This window comes from Bubalus bubalis, chromosome 21, assembly GCF_019923935.1.
Source record: "Bubalus bubalis isolate 160015118507 breed Murrah chromosome 21, NDDB_SH_1, whole genome shotgun sequence".
NCBI classification, from domain to species: domain Eukaryota; kingdom Metazoa; phylum Chordata; class Mammalia; order Artiodactyla; family Bovidae; genus Bubalus; species Bubalus bubalis.
In genome coordinates, this window is record NC_059177.1 from 7,679,389 (window position 1) to 7,698,869 (window position 19,481).

The 19,481-nt window shown below is 42.7% G+C and overlaps 1 protein-coding gene across 8 annotated transcripts in view; it reads left to right on the forward strand.

Annotated features, from left to right (window-relative positions):
* Positions 1 to 19,481, forward strand: part of FBXL2 (F-box and leucine rich repeat protein 2) — an 88,229-nt gene that overhangs the window by 53,170 nt on the left and 15,578 nt on the right. For all 8 annotated transcript variants that reach the window (XM_025272281.3, XM_045163997.1, XM_045163998.1 and 5 more), the window contains exons 6-9: positions 17,692 to 17,760; positions 17,860 to 17,955; positions 18,171 to 18,297; positions 18,402 to 18,476. In XM_025272281.3, coding sequence (XP_025128066.1) covers positions 17,692 to 17,760; positions 17,860 to 17,955; positions 18,171 to 18,297; positions 18,402 to 18,476 — 367 coding nt within the window. The remainder of the gene's footprint in view (positions 1 to 17,691; positions 17,761 to 17,859; positions 17,956 to 18,170; positions 18,298 to 18,401; positions 18,477 to 19,481) is intronic.

Sequence of the window (19,481 nt, forward strand, 5' to 3'; positions counted from 1 at the left end):
TACTTCAACTCTAGGAAGCCCCGATCTGCTTTCTGTCACTGTAGGTTAGCTTGCTTTTTCTAGAATTTTATATTTTACAGCATGCACTCCTTTTTGCCTGGCCTCTTTAACTTAACATGATTGTTTTTGAGAGTCACCCATGTTGTTAATGTGTGTCGGTAAGTTTTCATTTGTTTTTATTGATAGGGAGTGGTCCACTGTATGGCATATAATGCATTTTATTCATTCATCTGTTTATGGACATTTGGGGTTTTCCAGTTTTCACCCATTACACGTAAAGCTATCATAAAGGTTTTCATGCAAGATGCATGCCATCATTTTTCTTAGGAATAGAATGGAGTAGATCATTTGATAAGTATATGTTTCACTTTTTAAGAAACTTCCAAAATGTTTCTCGAAAAATTGTACCATTTTACATTCCCACCAGAAGTGTATGATGCTTCCAGTTCCGCTAAGTCTTTGCCAACACTTGGTGGGTCAGTCTTTGTCATTTTAGCCACTCCTATGGATGTGGACAGTGGTATCTCATTGTGGTTTTAGTTTGCATTTCTCTAATGACTAATGCTGTTAAGTGTCTTTTTATGTGATTTTTGCTCTCCATTTATTTTCTTTGCTGAAATGTCTGTTCTAATATTTGGTTGGTTGGTTGTTTTGCCTTTTTTTTTTCCGTTAGATTGTTTATTGTCTTACCATTGAATTTTGAGCATTCTTAATATGTTCTGAATATAAATCCTTTATCAGATATGTTTTGCAAATTTTTTTCCCCAGTCTGTGGCTTACCTTTGTATTATTTTAACTGTCTTTTGAAGTTTTTCATTTTGAGGTAGGTCAGTTTATCAGTATTTTTCTTAGGAATCATGCTTTTGGTATTACATATGAGATCTTTGCCTAACTCAAGGCCTTAAAGGTTTTCTCGTATGTTTCTAGAAGTTCTGTAGTTTAGACCTGTGATCCATTTTGACTTGATTTTTTGTGTATGGTGTGAGGTATAGGTTGATACTCATTTTTTTATCTGTGACATTCAGTTCTTAGCACGATGTGTTGAAATGACCACCCATTTCCCACCAAATTGCCTCTTACAGTTTTGTTAAAAATTATTTGTCCAAATAATTACGGAACTATTTCTGTACTCTCAGTATTTTCCATTGATCGAATTGCCTATCTTTACAGCAGACGCACTGTCTTGATAACTATAGCTTGATAATGAGTCTTGAAATCAGGCTTTCTTAGTCCTTGAACTTAATTATCTTTCAAACCTGTTTTAGCTGTACTAGGTTAGTGGCATTTCCATACAAATTATGGACCCATCTCGTCAATTTCTACAAAAAAGCTTGCTGGGATCCTGATTAGGATGATGGTGAATCCATAGATCAATTTGCAGAGACTTGACATCTTAGAAGTACTAAGCCTTTCAACCCATAAGCCTGGCTTATCTCTCCTTATATTTAGGTGTTTTTTAAATTTCCCTCAGTATGTTATGGAGTTTTCAGTGTACAAATTGTGCACATCTTTTGTCATATGTATCCACAAGTGTTATGAAATATTATTGTAAATGACATTTGAAATTCAAATTTTGATCATTCATTGTTGGTAAATAGAAATATAATTGATTTTTTACAATTTTTTCCATTAAAAAAAAAAAATGTTGTTTACTTATTTGGCCACACTGGATCTTAGTGGAAGTGTGTGGGGCCTGTTAGTTGCCGTATGTGAACTGTTACACGTCATGCCACCATGTAGGGTCTAGTTCTCGAACTCCAGCCTCTGCACTGGGAACATGGAGTCATAGCCAGTACACCACCAGGGAAGTCCTCGAAATATGATTGATTTTTGTACATTAATCTTTTATCCTGCAACCTGAATAGACTCACATTAGTTTTAGTAGTTTTCTTTGTTGGTTACTTTGGATTTTCTTTGTAGACAGTCATGTTGCCTATAAATGAAGATAGTTTTTTTTTTTTTTCTTTTTTAAGGAAGATTCATTTATTTATTTATGGCTGTGCTGGGTCTTTGTTGCTGCATGCGGCTTCTCTCTAGTTGCAGTGGGGGCTCCTCCTCTTTGCAGTGCCAGGCTTCTGGCTGCAGTGGCGTCTCTTGTGGTGCGCAGGCCCTGGGGCGTGCAGGCTTCACTCCTTGCGGCGCACAGCCTCAGTAGTTGCGGCTTGCAGGCTCGGGAAGCGCTGGCTCGGTAGTTGTAGCGCCCAGACTTCTTTGCTCCGTGGCATGTGGGGTCTTCCTGGACCAGGGATGGAACCTTTGTCCCCTGCATTGGTAGGTGAATTTGAAAATAATTTTTCTTGTTTTTCAATCTGTGCATTTTCTTTTTTTTTTTTTTAATTTTATTGGATTATAATTGATTTACAATATTGTGTTAGTTTCAAGTGTGTGGGAAAGTGATTCAGTTATACCTACATTCATTCATTTTCAGATTCTTTACACATATACGGTATTAAAGAATAATGAGTAGAATTCCATGTTATACAGTAATTCTTATTGGTTATCTATTTTATATATAGTAGTGTGTGTGTATGTTAATCCCAAGCTTCTAATTTATCCCTCTCTCCCACATTTCCTCTTCGGTAACCATATAACTTTGTTTTTGAAATCTGTGAGTCTTTCTGTTTTGTAAATAAGTTCATTTGTATCCTTTTTTTTTTTTTTTTTTTTTTTTAGGTAGATTCCATAAATGAGTGATGACATATGATATTTGTCTTTCTCTGTCTATCTTCACTTAGTGTGATAATCTTAAGTCCATCCATGTTGCTGAAAATGGCATTATTTCATTCTTTTTTATGGCTGAGTAATATTTCATTATATAGATATACTACATTGTCTTTATTCCATTGTCAATGGACATTTAAGTTGCTTCCATTTCTTGTCTATGGTAAATAGCACCAAAGTAAATGTGATGAACATTGGGGTCCATGTATCTTTTCAAATTATGGTTTTCCCATACATAGAGCTGGAATAGGATTATTGAGTCACGTGGTAGTTCAATTTTTAGTTTTTTAGGGAACCTCCATACTCCATACTCATCTCCTTTAGTAGTTGTGCCAGTTTGTATTCCCACCAACAGTGTAGATTCCCTTTTCTCCATACCCTCTCCAGCATTTATTGTTTGTAGACTTTGTTTATACTGGCCATTCTGACCAGTGTGAGGTGGTACCTTGCTGTAGTTTTGATTTGCATTTCTCTGATGGTTAGTGATCCAAAGATGAAATTGCCAACATCTGTTAGATCTTAGAAAAAGCAAGAGAGTTCCAGAAAAACATCTACTTCTGCCTTATTGACTAAGGCCTTTGACTGTGTGGATAACAACAAACTGTGGAAATTTCTTCAAGAGATGGGAATACCAGAGCATCTTACCTGCCTTCTGAGAAATCTGTGTGCAGGTCAAGAAGCAACAGTTAGAACTGGACATGGAACAACGGACTGGTTGTTGGGAAAGGAGTGCGTCAAGGCTGTATGTTGTCACCCTGCTTATTTAACTTCTATGCAGAGTACATCATGTGAAATGCCAGGCTGGTTGAAGCACAAGCTAGAATCAAGATTGCCAGGAGAAATATCAATAACCTCAGATACGCAGATGACACCACCCTTAAGGCAGAAAATGAAGAAGAACTGAAGAGCCTCTTGATGAAAGTGAAAGAGGAGAGTGGAAAAGTTGGCTTGAAACTCAACATTCAGAAAACAAAGATCATGGCATCCAGTTCCATCACTTCATGGCAGATAGATGGGGAAAAAATGGAAACAGTGAGAGACTTTATTTTTGGGGGGCTCCAAAATCACTGCAGATGGTGACTGCAGCCATGAAATTAAAAGATGTTTCCTCCTTGGAAGAAAAGCTATGACCAACCTAGACAGCATAGTAAAAAGTAGAGACATTACTTTGCTGACAAAGGTCTGTCTAGTCAAAGCTACAGTTTTTCCAGTGGTCATGTATGCATGTGAGAGTTGGACCATAAAGAAAGCTGAGCACCGAAGAATTGATGCTTTTGAACTGTGGTGTTGGAGAAGACTCTTGAGAGTCCCTTGGACTGCAAGGAGATCCAACCAGTTCATCCTAAAGGAAATCAGTCCTGAATATTTATTGGAAGGTCTGATGCTAAAGCTCCAATCTTTTGGCCACCTGATGCAAAGAACTGACTCATTGGAAAAGATCTTGATGTTGGGAAAGATTGAAGGCAGGAGGAGAAGGGGACGACAAAGGATGAGATGGCTGGATGGCATCACTGACTTGATGGTCATGAGTTTGAGCAAGCTCCAGGAGTTGGTGAAGGACAGGGAACCCTGGCGTGCTGCAGTTTGTGGGGTTGTAAAGAGTCGGACACAACTGAGCAACTGAACTGACTGACTGATGGTTAGTGATGTTGAGCATCTTTTCATGTGCGTATTGGTCATCTCTATGTCTTCTGTGGAGAAGTGTCTTAAGATTCTGCCCATTTTTTGATTGGATTGTTTGTTTTTTGTTGTTGAGTTATATGAGCTGTTTGTATAATTTGGAGATTAAGCCCTTGTTGGTCACATCATTTGCAAATATTTTCTCCCACTTCTTAGGTTTTCTTTTTTTCTTTTTTTTAATTTTTAAATAATGGCTTTCTTGGCAATGCCAAAATGTGGACATTTGAATCAGTTCTGTTTATCCTTGTTTTTATTTCTATTGGCTTGGGAGACTCACCTGAGAAAAACATTTAGGTCAGAAAATGTTTTGCCTGTGCTTTTGGCAAGGATTTTTATGGTGTCATGTCTTATGTTTATGTCTTTAAGCCATTTTGAGTTCATTTTTATGCATGGCAAGAGTGTGTGTTCTAACTTCATTGATTTACATGCAGCTGTCAAACTTACCCAACACCCCTGAGGAGACTTTGCCCATTTTATATTCTTGCCTCCTTTATCAAAAATTAATTGGCCAGCAGTTCAGTTCAGTCGCTCAGTTGTGTCCAACTCTTTGTGACCCCATGGATTGCACCACGCCAGGCCTCCTTGTCCATCACCAACTCCTGGAGTTGACTCAGACTCAGGTCTATTGAGTCAGTAATGCCATCCAGCCATCTCATCCTCTGTCATCCCCTTATCCTCCTGCCTTCAATCTTTCCCAGCATCAGGGTCTTTTCCAGTGAGTCAGTTCTTTGCATCAGGTGGCCAAAGTATTGGAGCTTCAGCTTCAGCATCAGTCCTTCCAATGAATATTCAAGACTGATTTCCTTTTAGATGGACTGGTTGGATCTCCTTGCAGTCCAAGGGACTCTCAGGAGTCTTCTCCGACACCACAGTTCAAAAGCATCAATTCTTCGGCATTCAGCTTTCCTTATAGTCCAACACTCACATCCATACATGACTACTGGAAAAACTGTAGCTTCAACTAGACGGACCTTTGTCAGCAAAGTAATGTCTCTGCTTTTGAATATGCTATCTAGGTTGGTAATAACTTTTTTTCCAAGGAGCAAGCATCTTTTAATTTCATGGCTGCAGTCACCATCTGCAGTGATTTTGGAGGTCAAAAAATGAAGTCTGTCACTGTTTCCACATCTATTTGCCATGAAGAGATGGGACCAGATGCCATGATCTTAGTTTTCTGAATGTTGAGCTTTAAGCCAGGTTTTTCACTCTGCTCTCACTTTTCATCAAGAGGCTCTTTAGTTCCTCTTCGCTTTCTGCCATAAGGGTGGTGTCATCTGCACATCTGAGGTTATTGATATTTCTCCCAGCAGTTTTGATGCCAGCTTGTGCTTCATCCAGTCCAGCATTTCTCATGATGTACTCTGCACATAAGGTAAATAAGCAGGGTGACAATGTACAGCCTTGACGTACTCGTTTCCCAATTTGGAACCAGTCTATTGTTCCATGTCCAGTTCTAACTGTTGCTTCTTGACCTGCACACAGATTTCTCAGGAGGCAGGTCAGGTGGTCTGGTATTCCCATCTCTTGAAGTAATGTCCACGGTTTGCTGTGATCCGCACAGTCAAAGGCTTTGGCATAGTCAGAGAAGCAGGAGGAGATGTTGGCCACAGGTGTGTGGGTTACTGCTGTGCGCTCTGTTCCATTGATCCGTATGCCTGTTTCTGTACCAGTACCACGGTGTCTTCATTAGTGTGGCTTTGTAGTATTGTCCGAAATCTGGAAGAGTTATGCTTCCTACTTTGATTTTATAGCTCTGCTTTGGCAATTCTGGTTCTTTTATTCTTCCATATAAAATTTCAGATTATTCTAGGTCTGTGAAAAATGTCATGGGTCATTTGATAGTGATCGCATTAAATCTGTAGATTGCTTTGGGTTGTATGGCCATTTTAACAATATTCTTCCAATCCAAGAACATGAGATGGCTTCCATTTCTCAAGGGTCTTCTGCAGCACTGCAGTTTGAAAGCATCAGTTCTTTGGCACTCAGCCTTCTTTATGGACCAACTCTAAATCTATAGAGTTTTCTATATATAATATCCTGTCATCTGCATAAAGTATTTTACCTCTTCCTTTCCAAATTGGAAACTTTAATTTCTCGCTCTTGTCTGATTGCTGAGGCTAGGACTTCCATTAATATGTTGAATAGAAGTGGTGAGAATGGATATCCTTGTCTTGTTTCAGATTTTAGCAGGAAGGCTTTCAACTTTTCTACTGTGGAGTATTATATTGGCTGTTGGTTTGTCATAAATAGCTTTTATTATATTGAGATTCATTTCCTGTATACCTACTTTGGTGAGAATTTTATCATGAATGGATGTTGAATTTTGGCAAATGCTTGTTCCTCATGAGATGATCATGTGGTTTTTTATTTTTCTGTTGTTAGTGATGTGTATTACATTGATTGATTCGTGTGTATGTTGAGCCATCCTTAGGAACTTGGGATGAATCCCACTTGGTCATGGCGTATGATTTTTTTTTTTTATATGTTGAATTGGTTTGCTAATATTTTGTTGAGGATTTTACATCTATATTCATCAACAGTATTTTCCTGTAATTTTCTTTTATGGTGGTATCTTTGGTTTTGGTATCAGGGTGATGGGCTTGCCTTGGTAGCTTAGCAGTAAAGAATCTGCCCTCAATGTAAGAGATGGGGGTTTGATCCCTGGCTTGGGAAGATCCCCTGGAGAAGAAAATGACAACTCACTCCAGTATTCTTGCCTGGGAAATCCCATGGACGGAGAAGCCCAGCAGGCTGCAGTCCATGGGATCACACAGAGTCAGGCACCTTTATCCACTAAACAAGAGTCAGGGTGATGGTGGCTTCAGAGCATGTCTTTGGAGTTCCCTCCTCCTAAATCTTTTGGAACAATTTAAGAAGAAATGTTGTGTAAGTTCTTTGTGTGTTTGGTAGAATTTGCCTGTGAAGCCATCTGATCTTCCCCTTTTCTTTGTAGGGAGTTTTAAAATTACAGATTCTATTTCATGCCTAGTGATGAGTCTGTTCAAATGATTTCTTTTTGATTCTGTTTTGGTGTGCTGTAAGTTTCTAGAAAGTCGTCCATTTCTTCTTGGTTTTATTGATTTTTTTTTTCTGCTGTTTTTTAAATCTCTACTCTATTTCCTCCCTGATCTTTATTATTTCTGTCCTCCTGAAGTTAGGTTTTTTTGTTCTTCTTTTTCTAATTCTTTTAGGTGATCAGTTAGGTTGTTTATTAGAGATTTTTCATCTTTTGAGGAATGCCTGTATCACTATGAACTTTGCTCTAAGAACTGCTTTTGCTACATCTCATAAAGTTTTGTATGGTTGTGTTTTCATTGTCATTTGGTCTCAAGGTGTTTTTAATTTCCCTTTTGGTTTCCTCATTGATCCATTGGTTTTTTAGTAGAGCATTGTTTAGTCTCCATGTAATGGTTGGGTTTTTTAACAATTTCTTTTCTTGTGGTTGATTTCTTTTCCTTTTTTTTTTTTTAGGTTAATTTGTGCTTTTATTTGCCAGTATAATTTAACTACAGTGGCCTGCAAACATTTTTGGTCTAAAAAAATACATTTTACATCAGTCCAACAAAAACACAAATGTATAACATGTATACGTATGTAAAAGTGAAATAAAAATTTTGCCACAAATGTCTACCCTGAGTATTAATTCTTTTTGAGACTTTTTTTTTTTTTTAAGCAGTTTTAGGTTTAGAACAAAATTGGCAGAAAGGTACAGAAATTCCCCATATACCCTTGACCCTCACTTGCATAACCATTATTAACAGGGTGGTACTTTTTTTTTCTTTTTAAACCAAGAATGAACTGTATTGAGCCATCATACCCACCAGAGTGCACCATTCTCCTTCGGGTTCGCTTTAATGAAGTGAATAGTGTTGGGTGTTCTATTTTAGACAGAAGTATGATGACGGACATCCATCCTTATAATGTCATTCAAAGTATTTTCACTGCTCATAAAAACTTAAACACTCTGTGTGTTTATCTGTTCTCTCTCCCAAACTCCTGGCAGCCATTGATCTTTTTATTGTCTCCATAGTTTTGCCATTTACAGAATGGCATGCAGTTGAAATCCATTTTTACGTTTTTCTTTCTCCTTGAAAAGAGAGGTTCAAAACCTTTATGTCTGCAAGACTACTCTTGGTTTTACTGATTTTTTTTCTGTTGTTTTTTTAAATTTCTACTTTATTTCCTCCCTGATCTTTATTATTTCTGTCCTGCTGACCTTAGGTTTTTTTGTTCTTCTTTTTCTAATTCTTTTAGGTGGTAGGTGAGGTTGTCTATTAGAGATTTTTAATCTTTTGAGGAATGCCTGTTTCACTATGAACCTTCCTCTAAGAACTGTTTTTGCTACATCTCACAGATTTTTGTTTGGTCCATCCCCGCCCATGCACGGACTGGACAGACTCTAGGTGCGAACTCCTCCACTGAACACTGCAGCTTTTCTTGTAACACTGAGCCCTGAGGCAGCGGTCCTGCCAGCAGCCACATGCAGGTGCGGGGATGTGTGCTGGCTGTTTGCTTGTAGGAAGGTCGCAGGCTTTGTGCCCTTTGTCGCAGTGAAACCTGTGGGCGATTCACAGTTTTGTGCCGTTGTGGTCAGAGAAGATGCTTGGCGTGATTTCCATACTCTCAAATGCGTTGAGGTCAGGTTTGTGCCCTGGTATGTGGTCAGTCCCAGAGAATGTCTCATGTGCACCTGAAAAGAATGTGTACTCTGTGTTTTTTGTTAGTTTTTGGATATAATATCCTGAAAATATCAATTAAATCTATCTGTTCTATTGTGTCATTTAGGTTCTCTGTTGCCTTATTGATTTTCTGTCTAGAAGATCTGTGTCTTGATGTCAGTGGGGTTTTGAAGTCTCCTACTATTATAGTATTCCCATCAGTTTCCCCCTTTATGTCCATTAATACTAGTTTTATGTACTTGGGTGCTCCTATATTAGATGTATATATGTTGACCAGTGTAAAATCCTCTTCTTGTATTGATCTCTTTATCATTATTTTGTGTCCTTCTCTTTTGCTTTACAGTCTATTTTGTTTGATATAAATGGTGTAACTCCAGCTTTTTTGTTACTTCCATTTGCATGAATATCTTTTTCCATCCCTCTACTTTCAATCTGTGTGTGTCCTTTGCCCTAAGGTGGGTCTCTTGTTGGGAGCAGATTGTAGGCTTTTTTTTTTTTAAATCCAGTCTGCCACTTGATGGGTTTTGATTGGAGTATTCAGTCCATTGACATTTAAGGTAATTATTGATACATATGTATTCATTGCCAAATTAAGCCTTGTTTTCCAGTTTGTTCTTTGTTTTTCCTTGGTTTTACTCTTCTTTCTGTGGTGTGATGTTTTCCTTGTTTTTTATGCTTGTGTTCTCTTCTTTTTGGTTTTTGTGGCTTTATTGTAAGTTTTTGACTCATGGGTGCCTGGTTTTTGAAGTATGTTAATGCCTTCTTATATCTGCTTTCTGTAGAGTGATAGTCACATAGGCTCAAACACATTCCAAAAAAAAAAAACGGAGTCTGCATTTTCTTACTCTCCTTGCCCGTATTTTATGATTTTGGTGTCCTGTTTTACATCTTCATGTTTATCCTTTTGCTGTTCCTTGTATTTATTGTTGGTTTCACAGTTTTTTTTTTTTTCTTTTTGATCTGTGTGTTGGCTAGTTTAAGTAATTTACTTTCTGATTATGATTTCCTCCTTTCTATATCTTCTTGCTTCTTTTCTATTTAAAGAAAATCTTTCAATATTTTTTCCTTCTATTCTAAATGATAATCATGGTGGGTAGCTAGAGTATTCTGGGTTGCAGAGTTTTCCCTTTTGAGACTGGGAATATATTTTGCCCTTCCCTTCTGGCCAGCGGTGTTTCTGTGGTGAAATCAGCCCATAGCGTTATGGGGGTTCCCTTGTAATGAACTTTTTCTCTTTGCTTCTTTAGAATCCCCTTTTGTCTTTAGCTTTTGCCATTTTTATTATAATATGTCATGGTATGGGTCTGTTTGAGACCTCCGTGCTTCCTATATCTGGATATATATTTCCTTCTTTAGGTTTGGGTAGTTTTCAGCCCTAATTCTTCAATATATTTTCAGTCCCCTTTTGTCTTTCTTCCCCTTCTGTAATCCCTGTTAGGTATATTGGCATGCTTCAGGCTCTTCCATAGGTCTCTTATATTCCTTTTTTTTTTCATTTGCTCTCTGATGTGTTGATTGGGTAATTTCCATAATTCTTTCTTCCAGATCACTTATTCTTTCTTCTGCTTTATTCATTCTGCTCTTCATTGCCTTTAGCTCAGCTGTCGTCTCACCAATAAATGTTTCTTGGCTCCTTCTAGTTTCTAGTTCCTTTTTACAGTAATCTGCATTTCTGTTGGTAGCCTTTCTCAGTCCCTTCAGCATTTTCATTACCTCCTTTGTGGCCTTGGTGTCTCTCCGACTGAAGAGGTCCGCTTCATTGTTCCTTCAGGGGAATTCTCTTGGCCTTTTAACTGGGAGTGGCTCCTCCGCTTCTTCATTTTGCTTGTATTTCTCTTTTTCTGTGAGTTTAGGAGGAACAGTTATCAACTGTGGTCTTGGAGGGCTATTTCTGTGTGGGCGTGCTCCTGCCTAGCTTGTACGGGTTTAATGTTTTTTGGCGTGAGGGCTGTTTTTAGTTTGGATGCTTGCGGTCTTTCCTCTGTGTGTGCTGGCTGTTAGCCCTGGAGAGGGGGTGTGCAGGAACACGGGCGTGCATTTGCCCAGAAGGCAGGGGAAAGCGGCTGGCTCCTGGTTGCAGGACCCTAGGTGGCGGTTGCGTGTGCTCCCAGGAAGTCGGGGTGGGAGTTGGTGCCTGGTCGTGGGACCCTCTGCAGCAGCAGGGGTCTGTTCCCACCTCTGGCAGCAGGGCGGCTCACACCCATCCCTAGAACTCGTGTTGCTGGTGCCCTGCTGCCTGAGAGCTCCTGCAGAGGATGCTCCTCAGGCGGCCCACCCCTCTCCTCCTGTGCCCCCAGAAACGGTGCCCTGCCTCTCTGGAGGGCCCAGGCCTCCCCCCATGCTCCCCCCGACTGTGGCTCACCACACCCAGCCAACCCCAGTCCTCCCCAGGCCTGCCCTCTGACGCCCGGGCCAAAGCACCCACCCCCTCCCGCCCCAGCAGGAGCGGCTCAGGCTGGAGGGAGCCAGGCGCACTGGCCTTCTCTGCTTTGGCCTCTGCAAACCGGTTCCTGCGTTCTCCTCCAAGGCTCCCCGCCTGTCCCAGCTGATCTCCCCACTGGGAGGAGACTTCCCAGTGTGTGGAGACCTTCCCTCTTTCACAGCTCCGTCCCAGGGCGCAGGTTCTGTCTAGACCCCTTTGTCTCCGTCTCTCTTGTGTGTGTGTGCTGCCCAGTTGTGTGGAGATTTTCTCGCCTCTTTGGAGGTCAGAGGTCTTCGGCCAGTATCCAGTAGATGTCCGGTGAGATTGCTCCACATGCAGATGTGTTTTTGATGCATGTGTGGGAGAAGGTGAGCTCCACGTCCTGTCTCTCCGCCGTCTTGATCCCATCACCCATAATTTCTTAAAATACATTTTCAGCTCCTTCCCTTTTCTCCTCTGGAGTCCCAGGTGTGTAGATTGGCGTGCTTTATCGTCATTCATAAACCTCACGTGTTGCTTTCAGTTTCTTTTCGTTGGTCTTTCTGTCCGCTGTTCTGGCTGGGTGATTTCACTTCTGTCTTCCAGATCACTTATTCATTTTTCACTTTAGTGTGCCATCCATTGTTTCTACATTGGTTTTGGTCTGCTTTTGAATGGTTCGTCTTTATAGTTTCTAGTTCCTCGTTACAGTGACCTTGCATTTCTCTCAATAATCTTTCTGAATTCCTGTGTCATTTTTATTACCTCCTTTTTGAACTTGGAATCTAGTGGATACTCTGTCAGGAGCTGCCTCTTGTTTTTTATTTGTATTTCCTTTTGCTTGTCCTCAGTCTGCGTTGCTGCACGTAGGCTTTCTCTAGCTGTGGGGAGCAGCGGCTCCTCCGGTTGCAGCGTTCAGGGGCTTGTGGCAGGGGCTCCTCTTGTTCCAGCGTGCGGGCTTCAGTAGTTGGCGGCGCCTGCGCTCAGTAGCTTGGCATACAGGCTCAGTTGCATGTGGAGTCTTCGTGGACCAGGGATCGAATCCCTGTCCCCTGCTTTGACGGGTAGATTCTTAACCACTGACCTCCCAGTACCAGAGAAGTTCGATGTCTCTTGTTTAATTGGTAGTAGTTTGCTTTTTTATTTTATTTAACTTTCTCTGTCTCTGTGAATTTAGGAGAAATAACTGTCCACTGTGGCTCTGAAGGGCGGTTTTTCTGTGGGAGCATCTGTGTAGACTGTCAGGCCCAGAGGTTTTTGGCGTGAGGGCTGCTTCTGGTATGGATGCCAGCCACCTCTTTGCTCAGAGTGTGCTGTCTGCTGTCTCCTTGCTAGAGGGAGGTGATGGTGTGCGTAGTGTCTGGAGCCTGCGCTCCACGTGCAGTGGGACTTGCTCTTCGCTCCGTCATTGTCTCTGTCGAGGGCAGGGCCTCCTCCCCAGTGGTGGAGGTGGAGGCTCTGAGGGTCTGGTTCCATCAGGCTCCGTTGTTCTGAGTGTGTGTCCTGCACCAAAGGAGCTGATCGCGGAAGCAGGCGGGGCTTGCGGTCACAGCAGCCCTGTGTGCACCTGTGTAGGCATCGGTGGTTCCGCTCTGAGGCAGCCCGGGGTCACACAGCTTTCTCTGTTGTGTTTGTCCCAGATCCAGTGCAAGGCTGGGGTGTGGGGTAGGCTGGGGCTCGGGACTGGGGCATCGTGGCTGCAGGAGTTGAGGTATCTGGGCTGCCCCCTAAGATCTGGGCTGCCTCTCTGGCAGTCTTCTCCCAGGACCTGTCCCAGAGGTAAGCTGTGGTGTGGAGCCGGTGGAGACAGAATGCTCTAGAAAATGCTTGCTGTGAACCGCTGCCCAGGGCCTGTCTCCTGGGGTCAGCACTTGGGTGCTGCGCTGAGTGCTCCCCAGCTAGACCCGCGCCCGCTGTGAATGCTGACCGTGGGTTCCATGAATCCACCTGGATCCCACTCTGGGTGTGTGTGTGACTAGCCCGACCCAGTCTTTAGCTAGACCCGCGTCTCCATCGGGCTGTGCAGTGGGCAGGGCTGGGGTGTTCGCCCCTTCAGACTGGGAAGTGCCTGAGGCAGCAGCCACCGTGTGAGGCCCTCTGCCCTGATGGTTGGCACGCTCCTCACGGGTACAGCCTGGGCTTCTCCAGCCTCTGTCTCCCTCTGGGATTCCCCGCAGGCAGGTGGGCTTGTCTCCTGGGGCAGGACCCCAGGCTTGGGTTGCTGATTGAGAGTCAGCTTGCTCCCTCCCCGGGGCAAGGGGTCCAACCGCGTGGACTTTCTTGTCCTCACAGGTCCCAAACCTGGTCGTCCCACCTGCCTTTTTTGTGCTTCCCAGTTATGTGGATATTTTTCTTGTAGCTTTCGTTGTGTGGTTCAGTTTCCTGTGAGTTATTCCTCACGTAGATGCATTTTTGGTGTGTTCATGGAGGGGTGAGCGCCATGTCCTCCTCCTCCGCCGTCTTGACCCCCTTTTCTTACGTTGGTTGGTTTTCGAATGTTAAACCAGCCTTCCACCCTTCAGAGAGGCCCTTGTTGAGTTGTCCTGTACTGCATTTTTACACGTTGTTGTATCCTATTTGCTGAAATTTTGTTAAATTTTTTCTTATATTTGTGAAGGATGTTGTTCTGTGGTTTTCTTGTGATGTTTTTGTCTGGTTTAATTATCAGGTTGTGATCATTATAATTTTAATTATAGCCTTACAGAATGAATTAAAATGTGTTTTCTCCTCTCCATCTTTCTTGAAAAGTTTATGCAGAATTTGTGTTGTTTTACCTTACTTGGTTTGGTAGAATTCACCATTGAGGCCTGCTGTGCCTGCTTGTTTTTTATGGAAGGGTTTTAACTATAAATTCTATTTCTTTAATATATATAGAACTTTTCCAGTTTTTTAATTCCTTCTTGAGTTAGTTTTGGTATAGTTTTTGCCTTTCAAAGATTTTGTCCATTTCGCCTAAGTGCTTGAAGTTTTTGCAAAAAGTTGTGAATAATACCCTCTTGCTATCATGTTAATATCTAAAATCTGTAGTGATAGCTCTTTGCTCCTGATTTCGGTAATTTGCTTTTTTTTTTTTTTTTAACTATATGAAAGTAATTGCTATGTCTAATAAAAATCACAATGATTTTCAGTGCCTATTGCAATATATATATATATATATTCTTTGAATTTTTATTAACATTAATACCAATTTTTAAAGAGTAAAGATGCGTAAATTTCTCTGATAGTTGTAATATTTGTCTTTTTATTCCTGGTCAGCCTAGCTGTGCTGTGTGTGCGTAGTCATGTCCGACTCTTTCTGACCCCATGGACCTCATAGACTCTTGGCAAGCCCACCCACTGAGCTCCTCTGTCCATGGTGATCTCCAGGCAAGAATACTGGAGTGGGTAGCTGTTCCCTTCTCCAGTATTTGTAGGATTTGTAAGTTTATAATTTTCATGACACTTTTGGCCATTACTCTTTCTGATTGTCCTGCCCGACACAGGCTCTTGTTCTTTAGGGACTCCAGCCGCATGTTCATTAGGTTGCTTGAAGCTGTCCCATGGTTCTTTCATGCTCTGTTTTAGTTCTCTTTTCTTTCCATATTTCTTTTTAGATACTTTCTGTTGCTATGTGCTTTAAATTCACTAATCTTTTCTTCCACGGTGTCTCAGTTCAGTTCAGTTCAGTTCAGACCCCATGAATCGCAGCACGCCAGGCCTCCTTGTCCGTCACCAACTCCCGGAGTTCACTCAGACTCACGTCCATCGAGTCAGTGATGCCATCCAGCCATCTCATCCTCTGTCATCCCCTTCTCCTCCTGCCCCCAATCCCTCCCAGCATCAGAGTCTTTTCCAATGAGTCAACTCTTTGTATGAGGTGGCCAAAGTACTGGAGTTTCAGCTTCAGCATCATTCCTTCCAAAGAAATCCCAGGGCTGATTTCCTTCAGAATGGACTGGTTGGGTCTCCTTGCAGTCCAAGGGACTCTCAAGAGTCTTCTCCAACACCACAGTTCAAAGGCATCTATTCTTCGGTGCTCAGCTTTCTTTGCAGTCCAACTCTCACATCCATACATGACCACTGGAAAAACCATAGCCTTGACTTGATGGACCTTTGTTGGCAAAGTAATGTCTCTGCTTTTGAATATGCTATGTAGGTTGGTCATAACTTCCCTTCCAAGGAGTAAGCGTCTTTTAATTTCATGGCTGCAGTCACCATCTGCAGTGATTTTGGAGCCCAGAAAAATAAAGTCTGACACTGTTTCCACTGTTTCCCCATCTATTTCCCATGAAGTGATGGGACCAGATGCCATGATCTTCGTTTTCTGAATGTTGAGTTTTAAGCCAACTTTTTCACTCTACTCTTTCAGTCTCAATCTACTATTATCCCATTTGTACATTTTCATCTCAGTCATGGTGGTTTTCCTATTTAAAAGTTTAATTTGTATCTTTATGTCTTTCATGTCTCTGTGTAACATGCTGAATAGACATGAGGTGTTTAATTAATATCTTCACTCCAGCTTCATAGAAGTGTATTCTACAGAACACAGTCATGGTAACTTTTCCTGCCTTTGTCCGCTATTTCTGGGCTTCCCAGGTGGTGCACTGTAGTGGTAAAGAAGCTGCCTGCCAGGGCAGGAAGTGTGAAAGACACGCAAGTTTGATCCCTGGGGTGGGAAGGTCCTCTGGAGGATCTAAGTATTCTTCAGTATTCTTGCCCATGCGGTTGTATGAGCAGGACGCAGCTTAGCACAGCACCCCTCTCTGTGTCTAGCATCTGTGTCAGTTCTGGATGGCCTTACTAGATTGAATTTTCTCTTCATTATGGATATATTTTCCTTCTTATTTGAATGGATGGTAATTTTTTGTTCAATGCTAGACATTGTGAATATTATTTAGGGTACAGAGTATTTTTGTATTCTGATAAATATACTTGAGTTTTGTTCTGAGACGTAGCTGAGTTACTTGGACATAGTTCCTTTGAACTAGGAGATCTTTTTTTGTTTGTTTTTAATAGGTTGGACCGAAGCAGTGGTTAGCCTAGGGACGGTTGTACTGCTCTTCTGAAGCAAGATGCTTCTCAGTACTCTGCGCAGTACCCCACGCATGATGGCATTTTCACTCTTGTCCCGTGGGCATGGGTACTCTTACTCAGCCTGGGTGAGCTCTGGCTTTGTCCCCTTAATGCTTCTCGTTGAGTCCTTCCCTGGTTTTGGGTGATTTGTACACGCTGCTGACTAGAACTCTGCTGAATTCTTGAGGGAACCCTTTGCAGATCTCTGGAGTCCTCCCCATTCTCATACTCTTCTCTGATCACTCTGACAGCCATGGTCAGACATTTGACTCCATACACTCAGATCAGGCAGTCCACTAGGCTCCAGCTGGGTTCCCTTTCCCTACACCACCGCAGAGCAGAAAGAGCAGGTAAGATTGATGCATGGTTTGAGGCCAGGTTTTGGAGACCTTTGGGTACTACATGGAAGCATCAGGACTCAAGCCTGTAAGATACACCGAAGCCATACTTCAAGGAAATGCAGATGACCTAAGCAAGTCCTTGCTATATATGTTAAGGAGTAAGTGGCGAGTTAGGGGTGTTGCTTCTGGCCATGCTGCCAAGCCCCAAATCATTGAGGGCATCGCCCTTCATGACTCGGTGTCCTCACCAGTAAAGGATGGGCCTTGATACTGATCGATTGCTGGCCCTGTCAGTGGCCAGAGATGGTTCCTCCGGAAGGGCCCGTGAAGGGCCAGCACAGCACAGCACAGGAGGGACTCGACCCCTTCCGTTGCTGCCGCCTGATTTCTCTGTAGATGAGAGCTGGGAGCCCGACCTCTGCTCTCAGACAGCTGCCAGAGGCTGAGTGAAGGAGCGTTTCAGCTGATACGCAGTCTGTCTAGGGCTTTGCTTCTCCAAGTGGCGTCCCCAGAGCAGCAGCACTGGCATTACTTGGGAACTTCTTGGAAATGGCAGACCCCCGAGCAGTCTGCCTCGCTCCACCAGCAGACTTCCGCGACGACAGGAACTCAGCTGTTTCCTGTGATCGTCAGAATTCCAAGGACACTGGTAGCTGCGGTCAATAGTTACATATTATAGACTTAGAAACTTAAGAGAGTAGATCCACCATAAATTAAGCTTTTGAAGAGCGTTCTTCTCAATGTGAGTGGTTCCACATGCCCTCTGGTGGCTGCCTCACAACTTGCAGGGAGTTTTAGAAATGTTTTCTCATTTTAGGACCTTTGCACAGAACTGCCGAAACATTGAACATTTAAACCTCAATGGGTGCACAAAGATCACTGACAGGTAAGGACCAGAAGTCACTTTGGTGACTGATAGGCCCTGGGAGAGTGAGGGGAGGGAAAGGTGGTTGAAAATACCTTTAGCCCGCCTGTCCTTTTTCAGCACGTGTTACAGCCTTAGCCGATTCTGTTCCAAGCTGAAACATCTGGATCTGACCTCCTGCGTGTCCATTACAAACAGCTCCTTAAAGGGGATCAGGTAAGAGTGCCTGTCAGTGGCGGTTATGAGCAATACCCAAGGCTCGAGCATCCTGGTGTTTGAAACCTTCCTTCGGTCCCCCTGCGGCAGGAAGTGGGCGGCTCAGGTCGGGAGGTCTCTCCCGGGAACTGGTTTGTGGGTCTCTGAGCTCAGAGATGTGCCTGCGCTCTCCGTGGGATGGACTGCACAGGCGCGGCTGTTTCCTGATCTCCCAGCGAGGGCTGCCGGCACCTGGAGTACCTCAACCTGTCGTGGTGCGACCAGATCACCAAGGACGGCGTCGAGGCGCTGGTGCGCGGCTGCCGCGGCCTAAGGGCCCTGCTGCTGAGGGGCTGTACGCAGGTACCCGTCCGCACGCCAGGCTTGTCTGCGCGCGCGTCACTGGGGAGCCGGGGCCCCCTGTCCCCCAGCTGGCTCCACCTCTTCTGTGTTCTCCGCTCTTGCAGCTAGAAGATGAAGCTCTGAAGCACATTCAGAATTACTGCCATGAGCTCGTGAGCCTCAACCTGCAGTCCTGCTCCGTGAGTAGCGTGCCTTTCCCTCGAGCTTCCTCCAGGGCAGGTGTGGGGGTTGAGGGGTCGCCACTCCCTTAGCTCACATCCCAAGTCCTTCTGTGACCCACCGCTTCCCACAGATGAAAGAACAGGAATCTAAACAGAAAGGCCAATGCAGAGCCACGAACATTTCCCCTAAAAATAGCAGAGATGAGAGTCTTGATTTATTTGAAGGTATCAAGGATGCTATGAACTAGTCACTAACCTGAGCAGTTCCTGGGGAGGTCTCAGTGTTATATCTTTGCTTATAAACTGGGAGTGATGGCACCTCTCATGGTGCCTCAGTGGATAAAAGGAAATAACAGGTATGAAGAATAAAGGGTGAGGTGTGATTTGCATCAGTGCATGATCAGCCTGTGAAAGATGATTGGTTTTTTCACTGTTGTTGATAATTGAGCATTGAGGAAGATGCTTGCTGCAGCCAGCTGGGTTTCTCAAGGAGAATGTCATTTTTGAGAAAATTAAATGAAATCCCTTGTATTTGGCATTTAGTGAGTGAATCATAAATCTTATAAGTCCCTAATGATGAGAGATAAACCAGAAACTATCTTACGAGGAAATACTGACCTCATGAGACAGCGCCATTCAGAAACAGGAGCTGGAATTGCATGTAGGGTAGCACTGGCAGGGGGCTTGAAGTCTGACATAAGCGCACATGTTTATAGTTACAGAAATTAGTGTATTTAAATAAAGATATTAAATTTTTATAGCTAAATTCATAGAATTTAAGCCATTTATCAATAATTTAGTGATTTACTAAACCACTTCAGGAAATATTATAAATATACACATATATGATTTATACAATAGGTATCTTTTAATTAGCAATAATCTGTAGAAATCCAACCAAAAATTAATGTCACTTAACCAGGCAAATCTCATGAGCTGTTTGTTAAATCTGATTTTTAACACAAGTTTATGAATTTTTCCTGGAAAAAGACTCTGAGTAGGAAGTGGAATTTAAAAATTTTA